Raw genomic sequence first — 27043 nt, 5'->3', positions numbered from 1 at the left:
ACTCTGCAGGGTAGCAGTGTTGAATTGATCCAGTTATATAGAGGATAACAGTATTGAATTGACAAGTTATGTAGAGAATCAAGATTAAGACAATAGACTAAGAGACATCAGTATTGCATATTTAAGTTCTGATGACCTACTGTACTGATAAAATATATCAATACATTTGTGTTAATCAACTCAGTCTCATTTGTGGACACATTGGCTTCCACTTTGTACTGGATACACCATGTTAGCAACATTGCCCCTGACAAGCTCTGCAAAAGGCACAGAAAACAGATAAAGTGAGAAAGCAAACCTCTAGATGGGATCTTTACAAAAGCAAATTCATGTATTGCTCAGAAAACTTGTTGTTAGCTTTACGCTCTGCTCATAAAAAATAGAAAAATGACGCTTAATGACATTAAAAACTCCTTAGCATAATGGATTGTTCTCTCTTCTTTTTCTCCTGAAGGAGCTAGGATCTCCAAGCAGGGGAGACCCTCTCGGGGGTGACATCCAGCTAGAAGCGTGGCGCCTGTCTGCACCCCCGCCTCGCCTCCGCTGTGTAGACACATTCAGGGGGTACGTGGGGCTCCCTTGTAACATAGTGGATACAGGTAGTTGTAGAATTACATATTTACATAAAGTGCACAGGTAATTTGAGGTAATCATTTTACGTATCTTTTATTGTCTAGGCTAGGAAGGATTTCTTGGATGTAAAAATATGTCAGCGTCTTCTCCTTCCTTGAAAACAATCAGGATAGCTGGTGTAACATGTTGATAGAGAGGAGAGGAATGTAACAAGGCCAGGACCAATTTCCACTCCTTATAGATTCTGCTGAGTGAAGGTCATTTATGCTTGGGAAGGAGTTGTATACTGAAGGCTACAAACTATGTCTCCATGTCCTGTCAGTAGCCTAACAAATGAGAAGATGTACTAGTCTAGAAATGAAACACCAAAGTGTGGAAAAATCAGTGCATATCGTTTACCATGCTAACAAGACATTGTGTACACTCTGGCATTTAGCCTTTGGATGACTTGTTCACAGACTCAGATAGTAAATTGTTATGACTGTATAGCTCTGGTAGGAAAATGAAGACCAGGACCAAACCCTGAAAATAAAGTATAAAATTGTTTAGATCACAATAAATATTTAGCTATCAGGTCTTCCATGTCTATCCACTGAGGCCTTTTAAACTCTGTCGCAAATGCCAGAGCTCTGAGTACTCTGGATTAGTATACTGATTTTTTGTTGTTGTTGTTGTAAAGTGCCGTCGAGTCGGTTCCAACTCATAGCGACCCTATAGAGGGTTTCTTGAGGAACAGCTGGTGAGCTTGAACTGCCGACCTCGTGGTTTAAACCGACTTTGAAGTCCAGTTCATTAACTCACAGTGACATACCAGGACTCCATACTGATTTGTAGTTAGGTAATAATACTTATTACAATGATAGCAATTGCTAATGATTTTTTTAGTTCTCCCTATGAACTGTTTTAATTTGTCTTTATTTATTTAATCTTATAACAATCCAGTTAACTAAACCAGTTGCTATGGAGTCGATTCTCTCTCATGGTGATCCCATGTGTGTCAGAATAGAACTGTGCACCAGAGTTTTCAATGGCTGATTTTTCAGAAGTGGGTTGCCAGGCCTTTCTATGTTGGCACCTCTGGGTGGAGTTAAGCCTCTAAACTTTAAGATAGCAGCTGATATGTTAATCATTTGCACCTCCCAGAGACTCCCACCATCCAGTTACTTAGATATTTTAATATGGCTGTTAGTACTCACCCAGAAATTAACAATAATCCAATAGGCAGATTTGTCTTTTTGGAGAATAATTTGAGCTGTAGAGTTAAGTAACTTGCCCAAGATCACTCGGGTACTGAGTGGTAAAGCCTGGACAATTAGACTCCAGAGTCTCCACTCTTCCCGCATTGACTTACTATACTAAAGTCTTCATTGCCAGCATTCTGGAGAATTAGAACCAAACAATAGCATATTCAGAGTACTCTTAGAGTTAATTAAGTGTATTCCTTTCTTTCTGATTTTCATTGCCACGTTTGGATATGAGATATTCACAGATTAGACAAAAGGTAACATGGAGTCCTGGTGTGGTGCTGTGGGTAATGCACTGGACTGCAAAAGTCGGTTCAAACCGCAAGATTGGTGGTTCAAGCACATCAGCCGCTTGGAAACCCTACACAGGATTGGTGTGGGTTAGAACCGACTCAGTGACACTTAACAACAACATGGAGTACTAGTGTGGCACTGTAGGATAAACACGACTGCTAACCCACCACCAGCTGCTCCTTGGAAACCCTAGACAGGGTTGCTACGAGTTGGAACCAACTTGATGGCACTTAACAACAACAACATTTATTAAGTGCTCCCCTGAGGTGCCAGGATATCTTTTCATTAATGGCCATTACATGCTCTAGTGAATTTTTGTCTCCTTTACAGATGAGGAAACAGGTAACTGATGAGAATCTGATGTCTAACAAGAGAAAAGGACCCAAAATGTAAACCCTCTGGTTTTTCACTCTAATGTGCTGTCTATTACAGTTCTAATGTAGCCTAAGACATCTAAATAATTAGCACAAAATTGAGTTTATTGGAAATGTTTTACTTTTCTTTCAAGTTACATAGTGAAAAGTTTTGCCAGTGAAAAGTTTTCTTAAAACGTTATGTTGCAAATGTTGGCAACAGAAGAAATTAATTAAATGTATGGTTCCTATTGTAATGATGGAGTCCTGGTGTGGCGTTGTAGGATAAGCGCTAGACTGCTCCTTGATACCCTGTACAGGGTCGTAATGAGTCAGAATCGATTCAATGGCACTTAACAACAACAACGATTATAGTGCTTAGAAAAATTGTCTTGCTCTGTAAATCTCACTTTGTGTCATCAACTGTTCAGTAGAATGGCATTATTGCACTACTGTACCTTTTACATGGAGTCCTGGTGTGGTGCTGTAGGATAAACATTGCACTGCTAACCGAAACATCAGTGGTTCTAGCCCACCCGCTTCTCCTCTGAAACCTTATATGGCATCGCTATGAGTCGGAATAGACTCGACAGCACTTTCCAGCAATGACATCACCTTGTACAAATACACACATCTTTTGGGAGTTTGGTCATTTCATGTCACATGTACAAACCCTGAAGCATTCTCTTTGTCTGCTTTATAGGATTGCTCTTATACTCATGGTCTTTGTTAATTATGGAGGAGGAAAATACTGGTACTTCAAACATGCAAGTTGGAATGGTAAGATATTTCCTAAATGCAGCATTCCTCCCTTAGGTCCATTTAGAGAGCTGTTGTTGTAGTTGTTGTTGTGATGTGCTGTGGAGTCAGTTCTAACTCATAGCGACCCTGTACAGGGTTTCCGAGGCTATAAATCTTTACGGGAGCAGAAAGCCACATGTTTCTCCCGCAGAACAGCTGGTAGTTTTGAACTGCTGACCTTAAGGTTCGCAGCCCAATTCATAACCACCATGCTACCAGAGCTCCTTTCGAGAGCTGTAGGTCCAGAGAACCCCAACCATTCCAGAGATGAGGCCCCAGCAGCCTCTCTGAGCTGCTGAGCTCTTGCTCCAAAGAACAATCACCACTAGACTATTCTGTTAGCCCCCACTTTTTTTTCTAAAAAAAAAAAAAAATCAACAAACTGTTTATTGTGAATTGAGTGAAAGTTTACAGAACAGATCGGATTCACATTCCTCAAATCATATACTTTGCTTCATTACATTGATTGCAATCCCCTTCTTACATCATCAGTTAACAATATTTACCTCGCTTCACTTTCTTTAACTATTTCATTCTTCCCTGTGTCTCCTGCTGCCTTCATCTTTCCTCGGCCAACCTCCCTCTTGTATATTGCTTGCCCTGTCACCCATGTTAACATTGTGTTTTGTTAGCCTTTTACTTTTGTTCATCCTCAGTGTGCTGCACATTTATAAAGTTTCACTGTAGTATGTACGGGACCTCAAAGGTCCCTGCTATGAGATTGGGTTAAACATTTGGTTGTAAATGATCTTTGTCCCAGTCTAGATATGCTTTTCATTATAGCATTCTTGGAGGTCTGTCTTCTTAGGTCTCAAGACTCACCTTGGGACGCCAGTAAACTGAGATTGGTCTCTGTGGTACTAAAAAATGCCTGTTAATCTGACTTGGTAGTTGGTTTAGAAATGGGATTTCAATTGCTTTTACTGCAATAGATCTTAAAGATCAGGAACTTGTCACTAGACTTCAGGTTCCATTCTCTGTGTCCAGTAATGTGTATCAGAAATGCCCCAGGCCTGTGACTGCTTGCAGAATCTGAAGGGAGTAAATGTATTTGAATGTTTTGTTTTACTTCAGTATTTTCCTCTAAACTCTCATGAGTTTATTTTCTATGCAAGTACATGGTGGAGTCTGTTCTAGATTTAGGATGTATGTGTACTCGCATCCTTTTTTCCTAATGTCTGCCGTTTTATTGTTCTACAGGACTGACGGTGGCTGACCTTGTATTTCCATGGTAAGCTGGCAATGATTTTCTTGTTTACCATCATCTCATCTATAATTGTGAGTCCTGGTGTCGTGCTGTAGAATAAGCACTGGACCTCCAGGATGGTGGTTTCTTACAAACCCTATACAGGGTCACTGTGGGTTGGAACCAACTTGATGGCACTTAACAACAACATAAGGTTGTTAAAACAACCTTAGTGCTGCTGTAGGATTAGCACTGGACCGCTACCCACAAGGTCAGCAGTCCAAACCACCAGCTGCTTAGTGGGAGAAAGATGAGGCTTTCTGTTGCTATAAAGATTTACAGCCTCGGAAACCCTACAGAGGCTCGTTATGAGTCAGATTCGACTTGATGGCAGTGGGTTTTGGGATTAGTGCAAGAAAAGACTTAAAACTTTTTAAATGATTTAAAGCTGCAAGTGCCTCAGGTGAAAGTGATTGTGATGAAGACTTTGTTGTTAGTAGGGGTTGGTTTAGTAGGTTCAAACTGAGGGTAATTTCACATTATTAAAGGGTTCTGATATGGTGCTGTAGGATAAGCACTGGATTGCTAACTGCAAGGTCAGTGAACGGTTCAAACCCACCAATTGCTCCTCAAAGCCAGCTTAACGGTACTTAACAACAACAACAAAGGGCAAGTAAGAGTTCGGATGTAACGTGGGGACTGCCTGTACCCCAGGAGTCTGCCTGTAACCTGATGATCATGGCCAGCTATTCTTAAGGAATTCTTCAATGAGATTTTAATTTTTGCTGTGATTCTGCATCCCCATCATTAGGAAAGATTACCACCATTGTTTTATGTCCTTAGTCTCATTGTTTATATGAACTCAGAGTATGAGTTCCTGGAAATCTGGTAATTATTTACATATATTCTCTGTGAGGTTCCTGACAGAGAAAGTGGCTGTTGTCTGATGAAGCTGACCCCAGGAGTAGGGAAAGCCAAGGAATACCAAGAGTAAATTCATCATTTCTGTTACCCTTAGCCAAATGCGAACCATTGTTGTCATTGTTAGGTGCCATCAAGTCGATTTCAACTCGTAGTTACCCATATGACAGAGTACAACTGCCCCCTAGGGTTTTCCTGTGGAGTCGTGGTGTGGCGCTGTAGGATAAAGGATAAGAACTGGACCGCAAGGTCCGTTTGAACCCACATGGTCAGTAGTTCAAATTCACAGGTATATGAAACCATTTACAGCTTCACTAGGGGTCAGAACCAATGCGATGGCGCTTAACTATGACAACAGGTTTTTCTTGGTTGTAATCTTTATAGAAGCAGATCACAAAGGCAGTCTCCTGTGGACCTTGTGGATAGGTTTGAACTGCCGACCTTTCAGTTTGCAGCAGAGACAACCAATCTACTCCACCAGCGCTCCTCAATGAGTAGTCTGATGAAATCTTAAAGAGGTAGTTTATGGTGGTTGTTGTTGTTAGGTGCCATCGAGTCGGTACCAACTCATAGCGACCCTATGCACAGCAGAACGAAACACTGCCCGATCCTAGGCCAACCTGGGGCAACCTCACTACTGTTGCCACGCTTGAGCCCATTGATGCTGCCATATTTTCAATTCATCTCACTGGAGGTCTTCCTCTTTTTCTCTGACGCTCCACCTTACCAAACATGATATCCTTCTCCAGTGACTGGTCCCTCCTGACAATATGTCCAACGTATGAGAGATGAAGTTTGGCCATCTTGGCCTCCAAGGAGCACTCTGGCTGTACTTCTTCCAAAATGGATCTTTTGGTTCTTTTGGCAGCCCATGGCACTTTCAGTATTCTCCTCCAACACCATAACTCAAAAGCATCAATTATTCTACGGTCTTCCTTATTCACTGTCCAGCTTTTGCATGCATATGAGGTTATTGAAAATACCATGGCTTGGGTCAGGTGCACCTTAGTCTTCAAGCTGATATCTTTGCTCTTCAACACTTTAAAAAGGTCTTGTGCAGCAGATTTGCCTAATGCAATACATCATTTGATTTCTTGACTGCTGCTTCCATGAATGTTGATAGTTGATCCAAGAAGAATGAAGCCCTCAGTAAGACAGAAAAGAGACGTGTGGCTCAGACAAAGAGAAGGAAAAATAAGGCTTTCAATTTTCTTTCAGGAGCTGGAGTAAATGTAGACATTATTGAAATGTTTTGTTTGTTTCTCAAGGACTTTGAAAGGGAAGGGAGTGCTAGTGAATGCCATGTGTTTTGGGGTTTTTTTAAAGTTTTTATTGTGAATTGTGGGATAGTTTACATGGGAGAACATTAGCTTTACATTCATCCTACCTTATTTCGTTTCATTGCAATGATAACAATTCCCTGCATGCATCATCACATAGCCAAAGGGTATACCTCGCTAGCCTGTCCCCAGGCCATTAATACACTCTCCCTCCCAGCCATGTGTTTTTAATTGTAGACTCCTCGTCATTGTTCTTCTTAATAACAAAATGATAGAGTAGTTTGTGGAAGTCTACGCAATACTAAAGAAGTTTCATCCTAAGAAAGACTTGCAGATAAACTGTCAAAAAAAAATCTCACAGCCAAACTGTCAAAAAAAAATCTCACAGCCCAACAGAGTTATGTTCTAATCTTTCTCTTCACTATTACACTGATGTTATTTCAATAATTGGCTACTTGAAAACATCATGTATTGTAAAATAATAATATATAGGTTCAAATGTTGAAAAAGGCCACCAGTTCATAGCTTTATTTTTTTTTTTAAGGTTTGTATTTATTATGGGGTCTTCCATTTTTCTATCAATGACTTCCATACTGCAGCGGGGATGTTCAAGATTCAAATTGTTGTGGAAAATTGTGTGGAGGAGTTTCCTGTTGATCAGCATAGGAATTGTCATTGTGAATCCCAATTATTGCCTTGGCCCACGTAAGTTTTTTCCCCCTCTCTCTATTGCTATATATTCAGACAGACATATGGAAACTGCATGTTATAATTTGAAAGAAATATAATTCTTCCATCTCGAACACCTGCAAGAAGAATAATTAATAGAAAAGTATATATAGTGCTTGCTAACTTTGGACATTATTACTATCTTCCTGGGATTTTTAGACCTGGGAGAAGCCTCCAAAAATACCCAAGCTCCTCTCTTTTCAGAGGAGGTATCTGAGGCCAAGGGAGATTCAAGTGCTTTCTTTGGGTCATGTAAGTGTAGTGAGGGGCAGAGCAAGGACCAGGTCAGCTCAGCTGGTTCTCAGACCCTGCCTTCATGCCACCTTGATTTCAGTAACTTTCCATATTGTGAGGTAGTTCCAGATTCCATGTTTGTCCACACGTGAATGTGAGCTGCCTAGCTTTGTCATCTTCAGTGGTGTCAAGTGAGGCAGGACAGCTGAGGGAAGGATGTGCAGTCTGTACTTGGTACCATTGTCAGAATTGGGGAAGGTGCTGATCACTGTCCTGAAGAGGTGTGTTTTTTCAGTTTAATAGCAAACTTACAGGAACAGCACAGAAGACAGGCAACATTAAAAACATGTAGGACAACTCAGTTAGAAAAGTATAGTGAGTGAATGGAATCTACCGTATCATAAAAATGCTACAAACACCAGTTAGTTGGTGTCAAAAAGAAATTTATTAGTTTTTTAAAAAAATCTCAGTGCTGGCATTTTCCAGAAAATTTTAACAGGTTTATTTATAATTGCTATAAAGTTGAACTGCTGACACTTCACGGAAACATTTTGACTTTCATTAATGCTTTATGTCCTTGCATTTATATTTAAAATGCACACAAATGAAAATGAAAATAACTGCCCATACCTGATTTCTGTCGCCTATTTTTCCATTTGCAGTCATATACTTAGGTACGTTTTGACCCCTTGGGGGGGGGGGGGGGGGAGGGAATCTAACGTTCAGAATTACCAATAACAGGAAGAAAAGAATTTTATTTATTTATTTTTTAAGAATGAAATGTTTCCTATAATAGTGGATTCTTAAGAACGTTCTCCATGTATGCGACATGCTAGCTGGATGTCTTTAGGTATAAGTCACACAGGCAGTGATGACTATTACTGCAAGAATGTAGGCTTTGGGAGGAGGTAGCAGTCACTTCCTGGCTGTACTCTAAGGGAGGTTGTCACATAAAACTTGCTTTGGTGGATCTCCAAGAAGGGGGGCATTGCTCCCTGTAGCAATAGCTCCTTGTGGGGTTACTTTTGCTAGTGATACAATTATGTAGCCTCTTGAACACAGAAAAGTGGTTGGTGGCCTGTTGTAGGTCTGCAGTCTCCTGTTGGACATGAGAGTTGAATCTAGGTTCCTACGGGGACAGAGTCAGGAGATGAACTTCAGGACCACAGGTTGTCTTTGCTTTATCCTCACACCCACATAAAACATTTTTATTCTGAGTTTAGTCTCCCAGCTGGCCGGCTTCCCATCATGACTTTCAGCTGTGTCTCTGGCCATCTTAATGAGTGAGATTGGCTTGCTGTTGAAACTTGGGTTTGAACCATGTCTCCTGACCTTATATTTTTGTCTCTGAAGGCTTAAAAAAAAATTGCCTAGGTATAATACAGCTAGGTTTCCCCACTTAGGAAAAAAAAATAATGTTGCCATGGGATGAGGCGAGGAATGTTGGCTAACACTTAACCTCATTGGTGTTTTCTGCAGTGTCTTGGGATAAATTGCGGATTCCTGGTGTGCTGCAGCGGCTGGGAGTCACTTACTTTGTGGTTGCTGCGTTAGAGCTCGTCTTTGCTAAACCTGTGCCTGAAAATTGTGCCTTGGTGAGAAACCCTGCTTTGAAAAAACAAGAGGGAAAAAAACATTACTTTGGAATTTACTGTATAGTTTTTAGGACTTTATTAGTTACAGGTATAGATTCTTTCAATTGCTTATTAAATGTTCTTAAAGGTTTAATAAGCAATTAAAAGAATCTACACTCGTAGCATCACCATCCTCTAGTTTTAACTCAGTCTCTTGAGGCATTATTGACTTTTTTTTTTTTCAATTTCCTTATGGTAACAATATATGTAAAAAACTAACAACTCACAAAGCATTTCAGTATCAATACAAATGCTGTAAGAATTCACCTTTGAGAAAAGTGCCCAAGTGGAGTATGGGAGGATGACATTGTTGGTTCTTATTTCTTCCTTATAATAGTATGTGAACGTCTAGCCTCTTTTGTGATTACTTCCTGTTTCACTATAAATATCAGAACTGAGTTTATCCACAGGACAGACACTCTTTTCTCCCAGAAAATCAATTGGAAATATTTAAATTATTCCATTTGATGTCCTACATAATAAATTGATAAAGCTTTGTTTTCTAGTTTTCTTCAGTATATGTAAAGGAGCTCTTGTAGTGTAGTGGGCAAGGTCAGCAGTTCAAAACTACCAGCTGTTCTACAGGAGAAAGATGAGGCTTTCTGCTCCTGTAAAGATTTACAGCCTTGGAAACCCTGTACAGGGTCACTATCGAGTCGGAACTAACTCCACGGCACACAACCACCACCATCAGTGTGTGTGTATATATATATAAAACAAGCACATTTATCATGTTGTTGTTGTTAAGTGCCATCAAGTCAGTTCCGACCCTTAGCGACCCTATTTAGGGTTTACAAGGAATGACTGGTGAGCTTGAACTGCCGACCTTGCAGTTCAAATGGCTTTGCAGTCTGGCACATTAACCCACAGCGCCACACCAGGACTCTCCAGTTCTCTTGGTTCTTCCTATAAGGATTGCTTACTTTGTATTATTTTGGAGTACTTTTAAATCATTCCTACTTTACCTCCTTTGTCTCTCCTTGTCAGTGTATTCATATCCTCTGGCTGCAGATTTTCCTTCAGGTGAAATGGAGACTACAGATAGACAAGTTCACATGGAGCTTGGCTGACCATGAATATGACAGTAGTAGGTGTCAGTCCTTCCATGGGACCTAAGGGTTCTATGGAGACTCATCCAAGGCGTGGTGATTGGATGAAGGGCTTGGGAGGAGTGAGGTGGTGGTGTGCCGTGGAGTTGGTTCCAACTCATAGCGATCCTATACAGGGTTTCCGAGGCTGTAAATCTTTTTGGGAGTAGAAAGCCTCATCTTTCTCCTGTGGAACAGCTGGTAGTTTTGAACTGCTGACCTTGAGGTTAGCAGCACAACTTGTAACCACTATGGAATACCAAGAATAGCTGCCACGCTTCAATGAAAACTCCAAAGATTAAATTTAATGAATTTTTTAATGAAGAAACTTAAATATGTATTTATGTAAGTCTTAAGGAGCTCTGGTAGCATAGTGGTTACGACTTGGGCTGCGAACCTTAAGGTCAGCGGTTCGAAACTACCAGCTGCTCCGTGGGAGAAAGATGAGGCTTTCTACTCCCATAAAGATTTACACCCTCGGAAACCCTGTACAGGGTCGCTATGGGTCGGACCCGACTCGACGGCACTTAACAACAACAAAATTGAGATGTAACTCACATGTTTGAAAGTATTTAGCTCAGTAGTACTTAATATTTCACAGAATTGTGCAACCACCACTACTTTCTAATTCCAGAACATTTTCATAACCCCAAAAAGTAACCCCATACCCATTAGCAGGCATTCCCCATTGCACTGCACCCCTTTCTACCTCCAGCCCCTGATAATCATTCATCTACTTTGCATATATTTGCCTGACCTAGACATTTTATATCAATGAGATAATACATCGTGTGGCATTTTCTGTCTGGCTCGTTTCGCTGAGAATAATGTTTTCAAGGTTCATCCATGTTGTAGCATGTATCGGGACTTTATTACTTTTTATTGATGAGAATACTCCATGTACCGCATGTTATTTATCTATTCATGAGTTGATGGATAGTTGAGTTGTTCATATCTCGTTTCCTGTTATTAGTGATGCTACTATGAACATTTATGTACAAGATTTTGTGAGCTGATAAGTTTTCATTTCTCTTGGTTATTATATACCTGGACTCCTGGTGTGGTGCTATAGGATCAGCAATGGACTGTGAACCACAAAGTCAGCAGTTCAAACCTACTAGCTGCTCCTTGGAAACCCTACACAGGGTTGCTATGAGTCAGAACTGATACAATGGCACTTAGCAACAACAGTCTATCTAGGAGTGGAATTGTCCACTGAATTCTTTATTACCAATGTTTTAATTGTGATATTTCATAGAGAGGAAGCCTCTAGACAACATAATACATAAAGTGGGGCTTCAATAATTTCATGGAAAAATTCCCTTACCTTTTAATTCCATTTTTCCTGTGACCTTTTTGAAGCTCATTTGTATGTATATAAAACCCAGCATCATACATATATATGTGTATCTTTTCTTAATTATTACTGTAAGGCCTAAGGAAAGCATTCCAGGCAATTTCCCAGATACCTACACTGTGTATTGTTCCCATTCTGTTTGCATTTAGTTCATGTCTGTTTCCTCGCTTAGGAGAGAAGCTGTTCTTTTCTTCGGGACATCGTATCCAGTTGGCCCCAGTGGCTCTTCATTCTGATGCTAGAAACCATTTGGCTGACCTTGACATTCTTATTACCAGTTCCTGGATGCCCTACGTACGTGAATCCTTCTCGGGAGCCTCTTTCTTGGTGTTGTTGGGCAGGATGACTTAAAACAATACAAATTTCTTGTTTCTCAGTTCTTGAGATTACAGATCCAAGTTCAGGGAAGACCCTAGAGATGATTCTGTCTTGACTCTCCCAGTTCTAGAGCCCCAGGTATTCTTTGGCTTGTGGCAATAAACTCCAGTTTCTGTTGCCATCTTCACGTGGCCATCTTCCCTCCGTATCTGTCTGTTGCTTTTTGTAAGGACGCCAGTCAGACTGAAATAGGGCTCACCCCACTCACCTATGTTAACATAGCTATATCTGCAAATTCCCTATTTCCAAATAAAATCACATTCACAAGTGCCATGGTTAGGACTTGAACATGTGTTTTAAAGGGTGGGCACCATTTAACCGATTACACCAGCTAATCAACATAGGTGGGCCACAGTGCTACCCACTGTTGAATCATTGGCAGTCTCAGAACCTAATGTGGTAAGAAGAGACGAGGAAGGGAAATGAATGTTTATTGACTGTTTGTTGCTGGTTGTTGATTTCTGTTGCCTCCATGAGTGACCTCATCTATGAGTCCACTTCAGAAACCTGACTGTTCTCTTTGCTAGTCCTTCTTTGCCTAACCTTCACATCCAATCCATGGGTAGTGGTTGTTGTTGTTAAGTGCCATCAAGTTGGTTCCGTCCCATAGTGATCCTCTATCGGGTTTCCAAGTAGCAGCTAGTGAGCTTGAACCACTAACTTTGAGGTTCAAACTGATCTTGCAGTCCAGCACATTAGCCCGCAGCACCACACCAGGACTCAGTGGTTAGTAGTGTTGGTTCTGAGGCCTTGTGTCTCTGAAATCTGTTCACCTCTTTCCAATCTCTGTCACAGTTCTAGTGCATGCCATCTCTGGACAGGTAATCCCTGTGTGTATGTCGTCTTCTGCCACATTAGAGTTTCTGAGCTTAGAGCTTTCACGTTCCTCTGTCAGAGGGATTGTCTTTCCTTTGGTTTCTCCTCTGAAGCATACTTTATATTAGGAGAGGAGTTTGCTGTGCGTCAAGAGAAATGTCTCCATGAGGTGTGTTTATTCAAGGGTCCTTTGGAATACAAATTGGGCTATTGGGGAGCAGTCAGCTCATAGAGCATTGTTGAGGGTGTGTAGAGCCAGAGATTATTAGGTCTGCACATGTTTGAGGCTTTTTGCTGGGATGCATAAAGAACCAGTATATAATACTTTGATCCTTTCTAGAGTCTTACCAAGTGAAAGTCTATTTTTTACTCTCCTAGTGGTTATCTGGGCCCTGGCGGCATTGGAGACTGGGGCAAGTATCCCAATTGCACCGGAGGAGCTGCTGGCTACATTGACCGCGTGCTTCTGGGAGACAACCACCTTTACCAACATCCGTCTTCTGCTGTGAGTGAGACTGGCTTCTACTTGGGTGTTGAACCCTGGGATTTCTGAAAGGAAGGAAAATTTAAAAACCTGGCTAACCTTAAACTGTATCCATTTAATAAATATAAGCCCCCAAAATCCCTTGCTATGGAGACCCCATGTGTGTAGAGTAAAACTGTGCTCCATGTGGTTTTCCAGACTAACCTTTAGAAGCAGGTTACAGGCCTTTCCCCTGAGGTGCTTCTGCTGTTGCTATTAAGTTCTGTGGAGTCAGTTCTGACACATAGCAACCCTGTATAGGGTTACCCAGGCTTTTAAATTCTTGTGAGAGCAGAGAGCCTAGTCTTCCTCCTGCAGAGCAGTCCTTCTGAGTGGATTCAAGTGGCCAACCTTTCAGTTAATAGTTTGTGCTTGACCATTTGCACCACCCAAACCCAACCATACCTATTGCTGTCAAGTTGATTCTGATTCATAGCAGATCTATAGGGAGAGAGTAGAATTGTCCCATAGGGTTTCTGTTGTTGTTAAGGACCGTCAAGTCAATCCTGACTCATAGTGGCCCTATATAGGATTTCTTAGGAGTGACTGGTGGGTTTGAACCACTGAACTTGTGGTTTGCAGCCCAGTGCTTATTGGACAGCCTTACAGCTGAAATCTTTACAGAAGCCAGCTGCCACATCTTACTCTGTACAGTGACTGGATATGCTCGAAAAGGTGACCTTTAGGTTAGCAGACAAACGCTTAACCACTGCAAGGGACTGCCTAATGGAATGTGATGAGAACTCGTTTTTATTTTCAAAGTTGGCTAACTTTAGTGACCCTACTGCTCAATAAGTAGCAGTAAGTAAAATTACTTTGCATTTTAAAGTGAAAATGTGTTCTATGAAGTGTGTAGTGGATTGCTTTTCTGTATTCCTAGGGCCACATTTCTTGGGCAGCAGACACTGGCAGAGATTCATATGTAGGCAGTTTACTGAGGAGCCCTTTCGACGGCTGCTGGGGAATGAAGGAAGCAGGACTGGGCAGGGGGAGAGGTCACCACAAAGGATTCTGCTAATCCCGTCGGCCCTTCTGGAGCCAGGGTAGACCTTCAGAGTCATTCTAGTTGGGGTGAGGGATCAGCCCTTTATATTCCTGGTGGACTGTGAAGGGATATGACCTCGGATGTGGTAGCTCTCTTCAGTCAAGAACAAATCCAGAGCATAGACTTGACTGAGACTTCTGAATGTTAATCCTAGTGGCCGAGGAAATGAATGCTTTTGTCCTAAAAGTGGGACATTGTGTGGCTGGTGCACTACAGCATCTGCTACATTGTGTATTTCCAAATTTTATAATGATATTAATTTTATATTTTAAAAAATACAAATACATTTTATTTATTTAAAAATATATATATTATAGTGAAAATACACATACCAAAACATGGGCCAATTCAGTGATATCTGGATGCATACTTCAGTGACATTGATGACATTCTTCATATTGGGCAGCCATTATCACTCTCCTTTTTGAAATTATTCCACCACCATTAGCATCAACTCAGCCAAATGTATTTTAAAATGTTATAATTTGCTGTAAAAGAAGATAGGAGACGCTGCTGATGTAATAACAGGGTTGGCTAAGAACAATAAATTGGAAGATGAATCACAAAGGCATTATGTATTTTGTATTAAAGTGGGTAGGAACACATTGTATCACTGGACAGGGTCCAGCACTGGTTTCTGAATGACTGGAGCTGGCTCCCCTGGGTCTCTGCATTCCCTTTTGAAGTATCACAGACTACACTGTCTTGATCAGAACTATTCTGCCAATGGCCTACCCCTTCCTGTGCCCCAAGATGGTAATGAATTTCTGTAGCAAAAACACAGAACATGAATACTAAAATGCATTCCTAATGGTTTTCAGTGTCAGTCAGTCCCCAGCGGAAGGTGAGCTGTTTGTGTTCGTCAGGTTGCCTTCTCATTGTCTTTATCAGGTGCTGTACCACAGTGGGGTGGCCTATGATCCGGAAGGAATCCTAGGAACCATCAACTCCATCGTGATAGCGGCTTTAGGAGTTCAGGTCTCTGTTCACTTCATTCTTTTCTGAAAAGTTTGTGATGTTGTCATCACCAATCTAAAAAATGATTTTTTTTGAAACAAAACAAGCAGGCATAACCTCTTCTATGGTATAGGTCTAATCAGTGCACAGTTTATAGTCTTCAGACTGTGCAAAACTAGATGTTACTCAAAAATATTTTAAGAAAATTGATATGACTTACTTATTTGCATGACTTACATTAGTGATGGAAGCATAGCAATCTCTGGATTAAAGACTTTTCTGCTGGTGTGTGTGTGTGTGTTTTGGTATATAAGGAACTCACTGTCCCTTGTCACATTTCCTCCATGTACTTTTCCACTGCTTCAAGTGATGCCAGAGTAAATACGGACTTTGGTTATTCTTGATTCATCTCACCTACAATTTTGTTTTAAGTTTGTACAGTCTGGTTTTTCGGCTTAAAGTTCTCCTTTTAAGTGTTTGAAACTATTGGCTGCGAGTTGCTGACTGGTAGAAGAAAAAAAAAACACATACAAAGCACTGTCCAATAAAACTTTCCGTGGGTCTGAACATATTTATCTGTGCTTTCTAATCGGGTAGTCACTAGCCACATGTGACCCTTGAGTACTGGGAGTATGGTTGGTACAACTGAGGAACTCAGTTGTTCATTTTGTTGTTGAGAAGGTATATAACAGAATATACATTTTCTATGATTCAGTGACATTGAATCCATTCTTCAAGTTATATAACCATTCTCACCCTCGTTTTCTGAATTGTTCCACCCTATTAGCATAACCTCACTGCCCCATATATTTCCTATCTAATCTTTTGTGTTGTCAATCTGATCCCTTATGGAGCACAATGATGCTCAAGGTAGACATTATTTTCTAGTTAAGCTAAACTGTCCATTGACTTGAAGAAGACTTCAAGGGATATTTTTGGTTTAAGGTTTATAGATTATCTCAGGGAGATAGTTTCAGCCAATCTCAGTGGCTCTTTGAGAACTTGAAATTCTGTTGTGCATTTTCTTCCTTTTGATCTTCTATAGAAGAATAATGTCATTTTCATGAATTTAAGTAGTCTCAAGTGACAGACAGGCTAATGGCCACCATATTGGATAGTGCAAGTCTGAAGCATATACATTTAGGATGAAATAATTTTATGTATAGACATGCTGTCTTTACCCCTAAAGCACTTTATGGTGCTTAACCTATTTTACATATTTTCATTTAATCCCTATAGATGCTGTCAAGCTGAATCGGTGCCTGTGGAGCACTGTAGCATAGCTGTTGAGCGTGCAGACTTGGAATCAGCCTGTCTGGGTTTGAGTCTCACCTCTGCAGATTACCAGCTGGGTAACCTTGGGCATGTCCCTTAATCCCTCTGTGCTTCAATAGCACCTATTTCATAAAGTTGCTGTGAGGACTAAATTTGTTAATTCATTTAAAGCTCTAAGAAATAGCACATAGAAAACATTCATGAAATTTAGCTCCTAATATAAATTACTATTACTTTTAACTTTTGATATTTCAGTGATTCATTCATTTTGAAGGGATTTTTGTGCCAAGTCCAGATTTTACTGTTTTTAAAATGTAGATTGGGCCATCTGAGCTGGCCCTTGTCACTTTCCCGTGGTAGCCTTCCTTGGTTCTTCCTATCACTGGTTCTCCCCATCAGCAGTTATCACATTGCAACAAAGGCATGCTTCTCAGTGAGGCTTCCAGTGCTTACCGGCCCACCCACTCTCATGCCCTTCTCTACCCTCTAGCCTATCTTCTTGCCTTTCTGTGTTATCTGTATGTCTCATAAATGCTGTACTTTTGACTCTTTTTAAAAAAAACATGTTCTGTGCATGCTGCCTGGAATGCTCTTCCCTGTTTTGTCCACTAAGACCTGCTACCCGTGTTCATAGCCTTGATTCAGTGCCTCTCCTCTGTGATGTCTCCCTCACTCCCTGAGATGGTCCTTCCTTTCTATGGTCCCATAGCTTCAAGTCTCCATTCTCAGTCTGCACTAGTCATGGGCAGGGATAATATTCCACTCACCTTGATAATCCCAGTATCTAGCAGCATGATGGCAAATGAATGATTGTTGAGTAAGACAGTGGATGAATATTAAATAAGAATATATTTTAGGCAGTTCTTTTGGTCATACTGTTTCTTTTCCAGGCAGGAAAAATACTATTATATTATAAGGATCAGACCAAAGACATCCTGATTAGATTCACTGTCTGGTGTTGTATTCTAGTAAGTAAACAACGTTTCTCTTAAAAGTTCCTTTTCTTTACATATATCTGTTAAAGAGGAAATAACAATGTATAACAACACTAGTATAGCAGCAGTTCATCACATCTTAACAAGTAACATTGAATGACAGAGAGGAGCAAGTCTTTACACCTAAATGCTCAGATTAATTTTCGTAGGAAAATAAGACTGTGTTTGCCCCAAAATAGGGATCTGTGAAGATGGAGTTGAGGTATGGATTCTGCCTGAGGAGCCATTCTAGAAAGAGTTGTTGTTAAGTGCCATTGAGTTGGTTCCAACTCATAGTGACCCTGTATAGAATTTCTGAGGAATGGCTGGTGAGTTTGAACCGCCAACCTTGCATTAATTTACAGCGCCACACCAGGACTCCAGTAGAAAGAGTAAACACATAGCAACAGGCGTTCTAACATTGAGTTCCAGATTTACATATGATAAAAGTGTTTGAAATGCTGACAGTTGATTTTAGCTCTCACCAGGAAATGATTTTCCTCCTCAGAAGTCACTGTAGTTTATCAATTAATTAATTGTTTTCACTTCACAGGAATGTAAAAAAAAAATTTTTTTTTGAGAATAATTTTTAATTATATAAGTTAAAAATGTTATTCCAGGTAAATAAAGTGATATATATATTGGGTACACTTTTCAGCCCTCCCTAAACAACTTAAATAACGAATATTTTTTGGTCTTGAAACTCAGTTGCTATTTTGGGACAATATATAAATCTTTTACATCTTTCCTTCATATTATAGGGACTAACTTCTGTTGCTTTGACAAAAGCTTCTGAAAATGAAGGCTTTATTCCAGTAAACAAAAACCTCTGGTGGGTATAGAGAAAGTATCATTTTCACTTTGATTGGTGAGTTGGCTACGTTCCTCAGGGGCACTGAGATTCCTCATTCCTCTTCTCAGGTCCCTTTCCTATGTCACCACACTGAGCTCTTTTGCCTTCTTCATCCTGCTTATCCTGTATCCCATTGTGGATGTGAGGGGCCTATGGACGGGAACACCTTTCTTTTACCCAGGTAAGTCATCCCTACCCCAAAGAAAGTCAACAATGGTCACCCACTGTAACTGGCCACATTCAGTTCTGGGCCCTCAAGCCACCTTCCTGGTGGCTTGCTTTGAAGGGCAGGCCAAGGGTGGATGCAGAAGGGGCCAACCTGTCCTGGCACATAGGACATCACTAGATTTGTTGAAAAGAAGGCCACTCCATGTTTACCGATTTAGGTTGTGGGGTCATTGTACAATTTATGAGCTCCAGTTGTCTCACGGTTAGTTCAGACAATACCACATTGTGGGCTGTCAAAAACAATTCATGGATCATACAGTCTTCATGTAACGAGCTCTGGTAGCATAGCAGTTACTAGTCAGGCTACTAACCTCAAGGTCAGCAGTTCGAAACTACCAGTGGTTCCAGGGGAGAAAGATGAGGCTTTCTGCTCCCGTAAGATTTACAGCCTTGGAAACCCTGTGCAGGGTCATTATGAGTCGGAACCAACTCCACAGCACATCACCACTACCACCATAGTCTTCATGTGATGCATTTCCTTAAAGATTATTCATCATAAGGAGTATCAGAGATGATGTCAAGAAATGAATGAAATGGCTTAGATTCAGTTCTACTTGAAGACTGAGGGGTAGACGACATCATTTATTTCAGTGATTCATTTCAGCCCTTTGATTCTACACAATAGTAACATACTTTAAGTCTCGTTTTTGTCTGGAAAATACAAGTTAACGATTTTAGCTTTCCTTTGAGATTTATTATTTAAGAACTGCATTGTTATAAAATGAATATTTTCTAATAGTTTTTAAATAAACTTTACTAATATCTAAGATGTTGGTGTTAAAGTGCTGACAAGTCAGTTCCAACTCAAGCAACCCTGATTAGGGTTTCCAAGGAGTGGCTAGTAAGTTTGAACTGCCGAAATTGTGGCTCAAAACAACCTTGTGGTCCAGTATTTGAGACAGGCACCACTTATTTTTTGGTAATAGCAAAATAATGGTATGTGCATGCTTTATATATTTTCACTGACATAGATTTCAAGGATTAAATATTCATTAGTAATTAGGGAAATGCAAATCAAAATCACAATGAGATAGGTATTACTTTATCTTCACTAGAATGGCTATGATAAAATAAGCCAATGGAAAACATTGAGTATTAGTAATGGTGTAAATAAATTAGAACCCTCTGAATTGCTGGAGGGCACACAAAATACTGCAACCACTGTAGAAAACAGGTGAACTGCCTTATGATCCAGGAGTTCTATTCCTGGTTATAGACCTACCAGACTTGAAAGCATAGACTCAAAGTGATACTTGTACACCATTGTAGCACTATTCACAATGGTGGAAACAGCCTAAATGTCCATCAAGAGATGAATGTATAAGCAAAATGTGGTCTGTATATAGATATTACTCAGCCATAAAAAATGAAATTCTGATACTTGCTACTACATGAATGAACCTTAAAAACATTAAAGTGACTGAAATAAGTCAGTCACAAAAGAACAAATATTGTATGATCCCCCTTATATGAAATATCTAGAATAGGCAAGTGTATAGAAACCAAAGCCATACGTGGTTACCAGGGATGGGAGGGAGAGGGAAAAGGGGTACCATTGCTTAGGGACCACTGAGTTCCCATTCAAAGTGATGGAAAATGTGGAGTCCAGTTGTGGTGATGGCTGGTGATAGTTGGATCACATGATAAATGTAATTAATGTCGCTGAATTGCACAGATGGACGATATGGAAATAGCAACTATTATATGAGGGGGCTTCAAAAAGTTCACAGAAAAATGGAATGAAAAGATAATAGAAATTTTCCTTGAACATTTTGAAGCCCCTTGTGTACATTTTTAAACCCCGCCCCTTTTTTTTTTTTTAAAGGATAGGTAAGTAGATATGACTCAGGAAAACAATTCTCTTCTTTCTCTCTCCATCAGGAATGAATTCTATTCTGGTGTATGTTGGCCATGAAGTGTTTAAGAACTACTTCCCCTTTCAGTGGAAGCTGGCGGATAACCAGTCACACAAAGAGCATCTAATTCAGAACATTGTCGCCACTGCACTCTGGGTGTTCATTGCCTACATTCTCTATAAAAAGAAGGTCTTTCTGAAGATCTGATTGTTCCCACTAACTGGCAGATCTTAGAGGACCCAGGGACGCACTGAGACTTTATTAAAGGGAATCATTAATGCTAAAATCAAAATTATGTGTATTTCCATGTTATAGGGAAAGATGTTGATATACTTAAGTTAATTTACTATGACGTGGCGCATCCAAACTCTGCCTATACATTTGTGTTTTATATACTTGCAACATAATTGTCCTTTTTTCTCCATCTTCTATAGAATTGGATAAACTTAGAAATTCATTTCAAGGAGCTCTCATTTAACTTTCCAAAAGGGAAGTACCTTGGACATCTTGCTTCTATGATGGATAAAATAATCTAAGGTCCAGATCTTACTGATCTTGTTTTCTTGCAAACTGCCTTTTCATATGTGCACATGCCAGCAAAGAGTACAGTCATTTCTGTTGTGGCTGACTATAAAACTTATTGAATATGATGTGTAGACATAGAGTCTACTATTTTTCATTTGAGTACAGCTTGATGTTTCAAGAAAGCCAGAGTAATTTCCTTTTCAGATCTGCAAGAAATTGATGGGTCCAAAAATATGCCTTCAGAAGCCATTATTGCCTCTTCCCCACTGAAAAAAAGTTAAAATACAGCTGCTACTTCCAATCACTATTGTTCAGAATTTGTCTACTTGCCTACCTGTCTAAGGAGCTCTGGTAGCATAGTGGTTATGAATCGGGCTGCTAACTTCAGGGTCAGCAGTTTGAAACTACCAGCTGTTCTGCAGGAGAAAGTTGAGGCTTTCAACTCCCATAAAGATTTACGCCTCTGAAACCCTGTACAGGGTCGCTATGAGTTGGAACTGATTCCACGGCACGTAACTACTATGTCTGTCTATCTGTCTGTCTATCTATCTATCTATCTATCTATCTATCTATCTATCTATCTATCATCTGTCTACCTTCATGCCCATCTAAAGGGTAGCTAGGTATCCATGGATGTAGCTGTGGGGCAGAGGAAAGGACATAGCTCTTGCTTGTGGCTCCAGCTTTGATGTCCTTGTGTAAGATGTTGAGCACCTCCCTTATCCTGCCAGAGCTTCAGTTTCCTCGTCTGTGAAGTATAGAAAATGGAGATGACTTCCCAGGTCTCTTTCAGCTCTTAAGCACTGTGAAGTAGAATACATTAGTGGCTTTTCTGAAGTCCTTAGAAAAATAATTGCATTATAGTAAGCTTGTTCAGATTAAATGAGAATATAAAGTTACAGCGAACAAAACAAACTCTTAAGTAAATCTTTTCAAAATGACCCTCCACAGTGGAGGTACCTTTCCTGCTCATGATCACAAAACTGGATAGTTTCTTGGGGATGAAAGTAGGAAAACACACAAAGAGAAAAGTACTTTTCATATGATACATCATCATATTCTGTGAGAATTTCATAATTTAGGACAATGGGACAATAAGGTTGTACTTGAGACCAACTTTCCATAGTGAGATGGTACCATTTCCACCTATTTTTTGCTTCAGCTATTACCAGTACATGGACAACTTTCCTGTCATTTTCTATCCTGAACTCTTAACCCCAATTTTCCTAACTACTGGACCCATCTGGACTCCTGGTGTGGTGCTGTAGGATCGGGACTGGAGTGTAAATCATAAGGTTTACACTTACAAACCTACCAGCTACTCCTTGGAAACCCTGTACAGGGTTGCTATGCATCAGAACCAACTCGACGGCACTTAACAACAACAACAACTGGACACATCTAGCTGGATATCCACCAGCATTTCAGACTCTTCATCTTCCCCTTTTTTCTTTCCCAGTTCAACCTTTTTCTCCTGTTTGTTCAAGCTTTGTGAAGAGATCATTCCCTGTCTCTAGGTATAAAACTGTCATCATCTTTCCACCCATGTACATATACGCTATTCTCCCCTTTTCCATATTCACTCATTGCCAAGTCTCCTCAATTCTGTCTCCATCTTCCACCTTAGTATCTCCATTCTCATTCCCTCATTATGTCAGTACAGTCTCTAACTGTCAGTACAGTACACTAATCAGTTGTAAACTGGTCTCCTTTACTCAGATCCGCCTTGCATACACATACGTACTCATTGTCACCAGATTGAGCTTTATAAAACAGACCTTGGATCAACTCACCTTTCTTCAAAACCTTCCATTTAAGTGCCAACATCTTTGCCTGACACACATACCTGTCTTCAGTTGAGTCTAAAATGGCCTTCCCACTTTTCCTTCCTAACCTCCTCTGACCCAATATACTTAATTCCAATCTAGATAGACTCTGCCATCTTCACAACAAAACTAATGCCTCCTGCTTTTGGTTTTGTTTATATAATCTTCCTGGGTTACATTTTCTTCTAATTTTCTACCTACATTTTGTTTTTAATGTTTTATTATGTGATAGTTTACATAGGAGAACATTAGCTTTACATTCATCCCATCGTATACCATTTCATTGCCATGGTTACAATCCCCTCCATGCATCATCAATTAACCAAATGGTACACCCCGCAAACCTTACCCCCCCGGCCTTCAGCACACAGTCCCTCTCTCTCTTTGGGTCTAGAGTCCCCAGCCGTTCCGTCTCTCCATGTCATTGTCTCTGCCTTCATCTCTGGTATCATTGCTTCTCTGGGTAGGGTCCTACACTCCACTCTTCTCCCTTGATGGTTCCAGGGACTTCCACTTCTGGACTGCAAAGTCAATCACTCCCCTCCTTTTGTTACAAAACATCCATCTTTACATTCCCAACCCTCACAGTCATTCCTGATAACAATTATTCACCATTGTATCACAAGGGACCTATCCCCATCTCCTTTCATTAGCCCCACCCAGACAGATTGGATACTACTCAGTGGAGATTCTACCTTCCTCCATGCCCTCTGATCTAGGCTCCCTTTTGAAAGCTTGTAAGCCAGTCACTTCTTGCCTTTGTAGCCCCCCATTTTGGGTAGCCAATGTCCAAGTTGTCCATCCCTGTCTGCTCTATGTACGGAGGGGGTAGGAATGATCCTCGCTGTAAAGATTTGTTTCCTCTTTTGAGCTACTACATCCACAGGTGTAGGTCAAGTTCATCAAATTGTATCAGATTACTCTTTTTTTTTTTTTCCCCCTCTTTCTACCTACATTTGACCTATTATTTTAAACACCTGTACTTCTAAAGGCATCTTCTCGAAACTCTTATTTTCGTTCACAAGATTTTCTTCCTCTGGGTAATCTAAATATTTTCTTGCTTTCTGCCTTATATGATAGCTATTTGTGGCAAGAATCATGCCTTGTTCATTTGTGTGTTCATGGCACCAAACACAGTACCTTGTGTATAGCAGGCATAAAATAAACATTTATGAAAGAAGTGGTGTGTTGTTTTTTGAGATTTCCTGATAAAATCACAGGTGTCTTGTGTGTCCAGTGTTCATGGAGCTAATGTCTGTGGGATCAGTCAACTTTGAAGACACCTGTTCCTGCTTTTCTTTGAATGGGCCATTATGGATGGTCATCTCTGTGTCATCCCAAATCCCAGCAATTAAATATCAGTTGGACTTCTTCAGATGAGTTACCTACAAGTATTTCTCAAGTTGGTCAGTATATCAGTGATGGTGTCTCGAGCTATAAGGAATAAGCAATCTGCTTTCAGCTGAGTTATAAGGGAAACATCTCACATAAGTAGTCCAGGTACTAGCGTATTAGCTTGCTGTTAGCTAGCATACTTCCTGGTTGTGAGACAGTCGCCATCCATCCAGGTGCTGCACAAAACAATACCTGGTAAAGAAGGCAGGTTTTATTAACCAGGACTCTTTCCTACAAGCCTCTCACCAGTCTTCCCTTCATAACTTTTTGGTTAGAAGTGCCCCATTAGACTGTTTCAAACCCAACAATGGAAAGGCAACTTGGACTAGGCAGTCCCATGGCTGTGTGGAAGGTAAGTGAATAAAACTAGGGCTTTTCAGGAAGAGAGAATGGGAATGTGTTGGGGGTGTGGTAGAGCAGGAAGATGGCTGAGTGGAGAACAACCAACTGGCTGCTCAAATAACGTGGTATATTGCATCTTACAGGGAATTAGGGAGGAGTTTTGTTTTATTTTGCTTTTAACTTTATTGTGAAATGAGGGAATGTTTACAGAGCAGATCACCAGTTTTACTTTCAATAAATCATATACTTTGCTTTATTACTTAGTTATAAAAACAGTTAACAGCATTTACCTCTATTCACTTTGTTTTGCATTCTTTCCTGTATCCCCTGTTAATCTTTATCTTTCCTCTGCTAACCTTCCTTTTGTATATTGCCTGCCCTGTCACCCATGCTAACATGTGTCTGCCCTCTAGCCCATGAATAATTTTTCCTCCTCCCATTCCCCATAACCATCATAGATTGCTTCATTTAATCAAGAACACCTTTTTTTTTTTTAACTTTTTACATGTTGGTCTAATATATTGTGATAGTTTACATGGAAGAACATTAGTTTTACGTTCATCCTATTGTATATCGTTTCATTGCCATGGTTACAATCCCCTCCATGCATCATCACCCAACCAAAGGATATACACTACAAGCCTGCTCCCCGGCCGTCAGCACACAGCCCCTCTCCCTCTCTGGGTCGATAGTCCCAGCTGCTCAATCTCTCCTTGTCATTGTCTCTGCCTCCATCTCAGGCATCACTGCTTCTCTGGGTAGGGTACCGCTCTCTGCTCTTTGCCCTTGGTGGACCCAGGGACCTACGCTCCTGGACTGAAAAGTTAATCAATCTCCTCCTTGCTATAAAACATCTACCTTTACATTTCCCTTACAATCAGTCCTGATAACAATTATTCACTATTGTATCACAAGAGACCTATCCACATTTCATTTAATCAGCCCCGCCTACACAAATTGGATACTAAATGGGGATTCTACCTTCTTCCATACCCTCTGTCTCTAGGTTCCCTCTTGAAAGCTTGTAAGCCAGTCACTTCTTGCCTTTGTAGCCCCCCCATTTTGGGTAGCCAATGTCCAAGTTGCCCATCCCTGTCTACTCTGTGTATGGAGGGGGTGGGAATGATCCTTGCTGTAAAGATTTGTTCCCTCTTTTGAGCTACTGCATCCATAGGTGTAGGTCAAGTTCATCAAGTTGTATAAGATTACTCTTTTTTCCCTCTTCTTTGTTCTAGTTGAGCTGTGATCATCCAGTCATTGAAGCCAGGTCAAGTGGGTATTATCTACTAGTGTGAGTGTTCTTGTGCATATGCCCTCTCTTCTTATCAGCTGGATGCTTCACTCTCTATTCTAGTCCTCTGTGGCTATGTCACTGACTATGGGCCCAAGAGTCCCCAGGTTTTGCCACACTGATGGCCAACCAGGTCTCCACCTGGGTTCACAGGAGTCTATTGAATGTTGTAGGGCTTAGCTTGCAGCTTCATTGCTGTTTTTCCCTCACTTCCCCTATCGATGACGAACATGGTCATCAATCAAAGAGTGTATTCCCGTTGAGTCTTAGTCTTGGAAGGGGGTTTTCTCTGAGGGGACCCGACCAATTGCCTTGATGTCTCCTGGGCAAGCAACTTGCTTATCCTTGTAGTAGCAGTTGGTCTGCCTATATTGTTTTGTATTTTTCCTGTTGGTCTTTCTTTCAAGAAGTATCTTCTGTTCTTCTAGTCACTCCATGCTGGTCTGCTCGTCCTTTCCAGTGGAAATTTCCCACTTCGAAGATTCTGGATGTGGTTCAGGATTCCACCTATAGTTTATGTAATGCAGTGGCTCCACAGGAAGCCTCCTTCACTGGGAATGTTGTAGACCCATTTTAGGTATTCCAATCAGTTATAGGCAGAAGACAGACTTACAAGCGTTCTATGGTGATATTTCTGGCTATTTCTTTCTCTTCCCCTCCAGTGTCTATTTTATAATATAATGCAAGGAAAATCAAGATTCAAAAGACAACCAAGCATCTTAACATTATTGCCCCCTTTCCCCCATTCCAACCATGTGTCAATCCCTGTATCCCAGAGCCCTGTAGTTCCAAGGTTGTGCATACATCATTCTTTAGCTCTGTCCCACTTAGCCCATGCAAACCTGCCTAATTGTTCTCCCATCTGCTTTGTTCTTCCATTCCCCTCTCCTTTCTTGTATATTTCCCCCCTCCCCAGCATCCAAACTATCCTGTGTCTATTCCCTGCTCTATGCTCCACCTTCCCCTCCCTCCCCTCACCCCACCCCGTATTCCAGCAACCAGCAAAGAATCCACCCCTCTTTAGTATGGGTTCTTTTTCTTAGTCTTTTACAGTAGTGGTTCTAT

General features: G+C 40.7%; 1 protein-coding gene across 1 annotated transcript in view; it reads left to right on the top strand.

Annotated features, from left to right (window-relative positions):
* The window catches only part of HGSNAT (heparan-alpha-glucosaminide N-acetyltransferase), a 50097-nt gene extending 29291 nt beyond the window's left edge, over positions 1-20806 (top strand). The window contains exons 7-18 of the mRNA XM_006859983.1: positions 455-564; positions 3168-3244; positions 4466-4496; positions 7197-7357; positions 9095-9210; positions 11867-11988; positions 13267-13393; positions 15348-15434; positions 17579-17656; positions 18424-18494; positions 18584-18696; positions 20625-20806. Of these exons, the coding sequence (XP_006860045.1) occupies positions 455-564; positions 3168-3244; positions 4466-4496; positions 7197-7357; positions 9095-9210; positions 11867-11988; positions 13267-13393; positions 15348-15434; positions 17579-17656; positions 18424-18494; positions 18584-18696; positions 20625-20806 (1275 nt within the window). The remainder of the gene's footprint in view (positions 1-454; positions 565-3167; positions 3245-4465; positions 4497-7196; positions 7358-9094; positions 9211-11866; positions 11989-13266; positions 13394-15347; positions 15435-17578; positions 17657-18423; positions 18495-18583; positions 18697-20624) is intronic.
* Positions 20807-27043: the final 6237 nt, after the last annotated feature.

The sequence above is a fragment of the Chrysochloris asiatica genome, unplaced genomic scaffold (assembly GCF_000296735.1).
Source record: "Chrysochloris asiatica unplaced genomic scaffold, ChrAsi1.0 scaffold00035, whole genome shotgun sequence".
NCBI classification, from domain to species: Eukaryota; Metazoa; Chordata; class Mammalia; order Afrosoricida; family Chrysochloridae; genus Chrysochloris; species Chrysochloris asiatica.
This window is presented reverse-complemented; position numbering and strand designations above follow the sequence as displayed.